The 7,303-nt window shown below is 44.9% G+C and overlaps 1 protein-coding gene across 1 annotated transcript in view; it reads right to left on the bottom strand.

Annotated features, from left to right (window-relative positions):
• LOC103745153 (polypeptide N-acetylgalactosaminyltransferase 12) overlaps positions 1–7,303 on the bottom strand; it is a 59,304-nt gene that overhangs the window by 37,826 nt on the left and 14,175 nt on the right. The window contains exons 8-11 of the mRNA XM_017801581.2: positions 5,432–5,439; positions 3,991–4,017; positions 3,766–3,879; positions 1,228–1,374 (exon numbers count right to left, since the gene is read on the bottom strand). Coding sequence (XP_017657070.2) covers positions 1,228–1,374; positions 3,766–3,879; positions 3,991–4,017; positions 5,432–5,439 — 296 coding nt within the window. The remainder of the gene's footprint in view (positions 1–1,227; positions 1,375–3,765; positions 3,880–3,990; positions 4,018–5,431; positions 5,440–7,303) is intronic.

Raw genomic sequence — 7,303 nt, 5'->3', positions numbered from 1 at the left:
CTAAGGGCTGGATTATAGGCGGCCACCACACCTGCTTAGCTTTTATGTGGGTGCCAGAGATGTGAACTCTGGTCCTCACGCTTGTGTAGCAAGTGAATCATCCACTAAGCCCTCTGTCCAGCCCTAAGGTAAAATTCTCAGGGATGCATTAGACCGGTCTTACTGTTTCTAGCCTGAATTATCACTCTTCAAAGGTTTACTATGGAAGAAAAAAGTAAAGAGAAGAGGATTATAAATTTGTGGGATGTGTAGATGTATTTTTTTCCTAATTTTAAGACAGGGTCTTGCTACATAGCCCAGGCTGGCCTGAAACTCACAATCCTCCTGCCTCAGCCTCCTAAGTGTTGGGATTTCAGGAGGGTAATATCATACCTGGCTTCTTACTTTTTTCTGTCAAATACATGACAGCACAGAGACTGGCTCTTTTGGACACACTGCAAATTCCATTTAACTATTACATTTTTCTGTAGGAAAACATATTCCAATTTTGAATGGTACTTAGGATTAACCAATTTATGAGCAGTACAGAAGGATTTGACTATTCCTGAGGATAGGAATGGAAGTTTCCTGGGGTGATGAAAGATAACTGATTTTTTTTTTTCTATAGAATTACTTTGCTTGGATTTATTTTCTCCAGTGCCTTTTAAAGTCCTGTGACAGGCCTACTACGAATGGGCTGGGGGCCTGAGCCTTCCAGGTATGAAAAACACCAAGCTTAGAATCAACAATTTCTGGAAAGCCAGCCCCATCCCAGGAGTGTTTTCTTGGTGATAATACCACAAGTAGCTACAAATCTCTATAGGGTCTCACAGCTTCCAAAGAAAATTCCTAGATACCCATACCAAGTCCTCACCAGAGCAAGACAGGCCTGCTATTAACATTCTCATTTCAGGGCAGAGTGAAAGGAGGCTCAGAGAAAACGGTCATTCATGCCTGGGTCTAACCTCATGTCCTGATACATGTGGTTTATGATTTAACCCCAATGCATTTTGTCTGCTCCATTTCCCAGTACAACCCATGGCAGTGCACTGTGTAATGGAAAAGACTGAAGTAATTCCTACTGCCACCAGAAGCCATGAACTCTGATACTGCAGCCTCCTCCTCCTCTTGGTGTCACAGTGAAGTTTCTAGTTCTGAGACCCACTGGGGCCAGACTAGAGAGTGTACCTGGCTTCTACAGTCCCTGAGCCCTGGAAGGCTACCAGAGAGAGCTGTGCATCCACTGACCTCGTGCAGGATGAACTTCTGATCCTCAGGGACGTGGTCCTCACAGAGATGCATGACAAGGTCATCCTTTCCTTCCTCCACAGCTACACAGGCCTCTGGCTGACGGGTGTTATAGCGTATTTCCTTCTTGGATGTGTACTCGAAAAACTAACGACAGGATGACCAACAAACATGTCAGTTTACCTTGTGGAGTGGAAGGAAGGGGAATCTGGGGGAAAGGGGGTGGGGTCAGTTCAACATGCTCCCCTCCCACCTTCAGGAGTCTGTCCTGAAGCTCCAGGTGTCCTGGGGTACTAAGCTAGCCTCTAACGCAGAGCTTAACCAGTGCCATGGGGGCTCCCCTCTCCTGCCCCCCTCATTTGCTAGACAGAGTGGAAAGGGTAGGTGAAGTTAAGAGAGCTTGGGCCTGTTCCAGTGCTAGCCCTCAGGGGCTGTCTACAACCTTGACCTTGACCAGCTACTGCCTCTCCTTTCTCTTTCTTCACCAATACAAGACTGCAAAAAGGCCTGGAAACTATACAGTGCTGTTGGCGAGCCTGAATAATCTAAGGCTGTGGGGTCCAAACTATGAAAGTTCAGACTAGAAGGAAATTTGTGATCAAATGGTGAATTGCTCTGGGAGAAAACTATTGTGTCCCCAACCCTTTGTCTCCAGGTGTGGGGTAACCCTCAAGAAGGAAAGTTCTGTAAGTTCAAAATCCTTCCTTTCCATGCCCTGCATCCTTGAACAGCTCTGCCCTGCAGGTCACCTGCTTTGCTGGGACATCTCCTACTCTAGTCCTCAGAAGCTCCAGGACTGAGCCTCCCCTGCCCAGCCTGACCCAGGGTGCTTAATCCAGAAAGAGCTGCCTGGGCCCCAGATAGGGCCCCAACACTGCTTTGATGTAGTGCATCAAAACCTTTCACTTAAGAATTAATTCTGGGGCTGGTGAGAGGCTCCGCAGGTAAAGGCACTTGCCGCCAAGCCTGACGACCTGAGTTTAATTCCCAAGACTCACATGGTGGCAGGAGAAGACTGACTCTTACAAGCTGTCCATTAATCTCCATACTCACATTGTGGCATACACACACACACACACACACACACACACACACACATTTTAAAGGAATTAATTCTAAGGAAATCATCTTAACTGTGTATCTGTTATTTTCTTCTTTCTGATGGAAGTTGGAAGAGTTATTTTTAATGACAGAAACAGAAGCAGATAACCAGTTAACAAAACAATAATGAAAACATCAAATAGCAAGTGGCCACTGGGAACAGAAGTCTCAAAAGACTTCTGATACTATAAGCATGATCAAGTTAATGCAATACACAGCATACAAGCATTATGGAAATAACTATGTAAAGCACATAACCTTAAGTTTATTTGTAAACAAAAAAGGGAAAGAAATCTGTCTTAATTTTAGTGGTGATCTCCCTGGGTCTTGACAGTCACCCCTTGTTTCTATTTATTATATTTCCCAAATGTTCTGTAATAAGTATGTATTGCTTCTATAAAGAAAAAAATAAATTTAAAAAATTCTCTGTAGCACTGGAGATCCAGCTCGGGTGTGATGGTCAATTTCAATGGTCAACTTGATTGTACCGACAAACACCTAAGAAATGAGGGAAGAGAACCTCTGGGTTGAGTTTGTGATGGTGTTTCCACAGATGGTGAGCCCTGAGGGTCTGACCTAATCAGTGGATCATTCCCTTGATGGATTCATAACTGGAGGTATCTCTGGAAAGTGATGAAAGGCAGGAGGAGGTGGGGCTTCACTGCCAGAAGTAAGTCTTGGGAATATGTCCTTGGGGCTGTATTTTGCCCTGGCCACTTTTCTGTCTTGACCACCATGATGTGAACTGCTCTGTTCCATCTCACCTTCTTGTTACCATGATGTTCTGCCCAAGCACGTGCGGCCCAGCCACCACAGACTAAACCTTCTAAACCTGTGAGCTAAAATAAAACCTTCTTCCCTTGGGTTGTTTCTGTCAGGCATTTTGTCACAGTGACTCAAAAGCAAGTGGTACAGCACTGCTTCCCACATGCTAGGCAAGGGCTCTGCCACTGAGTCACACCCTGAAAAAAAACCAAGTGTTAAGTTTTAAAAAATATTTTATTCATTATTTTTATTTTGTGTCTATGAGCATATTGCCTCATGTATGTAAGTGCACCCATGTTGTGCAATGCCCACAGAGGTCAGAGAGCATCAGAGTCATCTCTCCAGACCCAAGGATTTAATTTTTTAAAGAACACATAAAGGACCAGTGAAATGGTTCAGTGGGAAAAGGCACTTGCTTTAAGCCTGATGACCTGATTTCTATCCTGGGGACCCACGTGGTGGAAGGAGAGAACCAACCCCTGAATGCTGTTCTCTAAACTGGATACACACATCGTGGCATACTCTCTCTCTCTCTCTCTCTCTCTCTCTTCTCTCTCTCTCTCTCTCACACACACACACACTCTCATACACAGACATACACGTAAATGTAATTTTTCAAAAAGGACACAGAGCTTGACCCTCCCCTTTCCCCCTTCCAAGGTCCACGCCTACCTGGTTCTGACCCATTCCATGGCAGGGGTACAAAATGACTTGCAGTCCGTCGACTTGGTTTTCATTAGGAGGGTTATAGTCAAAGCAGTATCCGTTTAGTCCTTTGTTCTGGAGCTAAGCAAAACTCAAAGGTAGTATTTTGGTCTAGATTTCTGCACACCAAAAGACTCCGTATAAGTCTCGGAAGGAGGAAGGAAAGGAGGAGGGATGACCTACCTTAGGAACCAGCCCAGTGAAAAGAGCCCTGTCCTCCTGCCCAGCTCTTTCTGGTCCTTACAGCACTTTGCCATGCTGAACAGCTAATGGGAACTCAGCCTCACTTTAAGGTGACGAACCTGGCCTCAACTCACATCTCACGTCTCAGTCACAGCCTCATTGCTGCACTGGTCCAAACAGTGGGTCATGGCTTTGAACTGAGATTAAACTAAATCAAGCAGAAGATAGAAAAGTTTTTTTTGTTATTATTACTGTTCTTTTGTTTTCTATTTCCTTTTGTTTGGTTGGGTTTGTTTGTTTGGTCTTTTTGAGACAGGGTCTCCCTGTACTCCTGTGGAGGCGCGAAACAAGATGGCGCTGAGCAGCTTAGGTAAAGGTGGAGCCAGCTGGCCAGCTTGGCAGGCAACAAAAAGAAAAAGTAGTACTGATTAAAGCTTAGCCAGTAAAGGACGCATGATCACCTTGTGAACACTGAGTTATGCTATGAGAAGGGCCTGCGTGCTAATACGTGACCTCTGAGCTGATTGGATGGCGGCCTCCCCGCCTATGCTATGCTTGTGGTCGTTGCCTTTAAATATTGTTCAGCCTTAATAATAAACGAGTTCTAGCTTAAAGCTACTCCCTGTCGTGTCTGATTGTCCTCGGAGAGAAGGGCTGGCAAAACGGGCGGACAGCGCACTTACCCCTCCTCGACCCCCATCGCTGCGGCCTCTTGTTCCTCTCCCCAAGATGAAGGGATTCGGAGACCATGGCATAGTCCCAGCAGGCCTGGAACTCACAGATCAGCCTGCCTCTGCTTAGTGCTGGCATTAAAGGCTTAAACCACCACTGCCAGCTTTGTTTGTTTGTTTTGAGACAGGGTCTCACTGGGTAGCTCTGGCTGGCCTGGAACTCACTATGTAGACTAGGCTGGCCTCAAACTTACAAAGTTTTTTTTAAATGACTTTAGGGGGTTAGTATATTTAATCACACTTCCTTAATAGTGAAATGTATTTGATATACAAATAGAACTGACAGCAATCTTACACTTTATTCTGTATGACACTGCCCATTGTAATGTGTATTACTAAAAAAAGAATACAGGCATAATATCAAACAGATAAAATCTTAAATGGCTAAGTTTAAATTTGAGGTCATTATTTGTTTCTCAAAAAATGAAGGTCTAAGGCTGAAGCAGCAGCTCAGTGGGTGGGTACTTGCTTTTACAAGCATGAGAGTCAGTTCAAATCCACAGCATACATGTAAAAAGCAAGGTGTGGCTGGCTACACATGCCTGTAACTTCAGCATGGGGTACACAGACCGGTGGATCCTGAGAACTGACTAGCCAGACAGTCTAGCTGAAATGCTCAACTTCCTATTTGGAAGGATGCCCCGTCTCAAGGCAGTAAGGCAGAGAGCAACAGAGGAGGACCCTAGATATCCTGCCCTGGCCTTCTCATGCACGTGCACAGGTATGTACACACACATTCACATGGATTCAACACACACACATACAAAATGTAGGTCCTTTCTGTCTGAGAAATTTTAGAGCTGTGCTATTCCACACAGCAGCCGCTGGCCTCATGGACACTTAGAAAAATTCAAATTGAGATGTGCTATTAAATGTAAAATATAGGCCAGAGTTTGAGACAATGTGGAAAAAAAGGTGGAACACCTTCACATTAACTTTATGTTGGAATAACAGTTCTTGAGATACACTGGGTTAAACAGGAAATTTACATTATTTGCTTTGGCTGCTAGACTTTTTATATGGCAATGTGTGGTTCATGTTATATTTCTGTGGCACAACACAGTCTAGGTAGTAAAAACCTATAGAAGCCAGCATCACCACAGAGAGGACAGGGCTTCTGGAAAGAATGGAAGGAAATGCTTAAAACATGCATTGGACATCTCAGCCAGAATTGAACAAGTCAAGTCATGTGATGGGGTCAAAGGTCACAGAAGCCAGAATAAAAGAGATTACCACTGACCAAAGATGGGATAACTTGACTATTAAAAAAAACAAAACAGTGGGGCATGATGGCTCACACCTTTAATCCCAGCAGAGGCAGGCAGATATCTGTGAGTTCAAGGCCAGCCAGGTCTACACAGTGAGTTCCAGGCAGCTGGGGCTAAAGGGAGACTGTCTCAAAAAGACCAAAAAACCCAAAAACCCAAAAAACCAAAAAACCAACCAACCAAACAAACAAACAAAAAACTAGACTGTGCTGACTGAATCACATACAACATATATACAGCCTTAGTCTATTTTATGTTGCTATAACACAATACCACAGACTGGCCATCCAACAAAGACGAAAACTTTATTTCCTCACATATCTGAAGCATAGTAAATTCCAGCATCTGATGACCCTCTACAGCAGAGAAGGCAGAAGGGCCAGAGAGGGAGCCCAGCCTTGTAGAGCACTCTCCATATAGTAGTGCTATTGCCTCCCACCACAAACACTGCTGCCTGGAGAGTAGGGTCCCAAGACCTGAACTGGGCGGGGGGGGAGCTGTTTTGATACCTTCATCACAGCGAATATCCATAGTTTACAATGATACTCAAGAAACCACTCAAAAAGCAAATGAGCCGACAAACCAAAACACAACCCACCAGGTAATGCAAGCAGGAAATGGACGCACTGAGTCTCTGCCTGAAAACTGGTGAGTCGGGGGAAAGCTTGAGAACAGGTTGTTCCTCATCTGAAGTCCATGTATTGCAGTGTGCCTTGGTTAATGGGGGGAATGCTCTTCTTTGCAGAAAGATTCCAGCCATCAGTGTGGAAGAAGTGAAAGGAACAAAACTACCACCATCTGGTGACTCCACTTGAGATAACAGATCTAAGCCATGAGATGGGAGGCCCCCACCCCAGAACCTTCACATGGGCTGCCCAGGCAGTGGCCGCCATGGGAATCCACTGTGCATCCTATTATCTTTTTTCTTTAATCAATTTATTTTTATTTTATATGTATGAGTGTTTTGCCTACATACGTGTAAGTGCAGCTATGTCATGCAGTGCCTGTAGAGGCCAGAAGAGGGCATCAGATCCCCTGGAACTGGAGTTATGGATGGTTGTTAGCTGCCATGCAGGTGCTGGAAACTGAACCCGGGTCTCCTGCAAGAGCAGCCAGCACTTTTATCACTGCGCCATCTCTCCAGCCCATCCTATCATCTTATCACTACAGCAAGACAACCAACCTCATGTGTTCCTCACATGGTACCACAAAATACAAAGCCCTCCCCACAAGTGCTCTTAACAAGGTTGACCCTGACCCTAATCAAACCTTTAGCTCTATTCCCATGGCAAAAAAAAAAAAAAATTGGGGCAGATAACCAGG

Source organism: Nannospalax galili, unplaced genomic scaffold, assembly GCF_000622305.1.
Source record: "Nannospalax galili isolate Female #2095 unplaced genomic scaffold, S.galili_v1.0 scaffold1663, whole genome shotgun sequence".
Taxonomy (NCBI): domain Eukaryota; kingdom Metazoa; phylum Chordata; class Mammalia; order Rodentia; family Spalacidae; genus Nannospalax; species Nannospalax galili.
The sequence above is the reverse complement of the archived record's forward strand: the minus strand, read 5'-3'. Positions and strand labels throughout refer to the sequence as shown.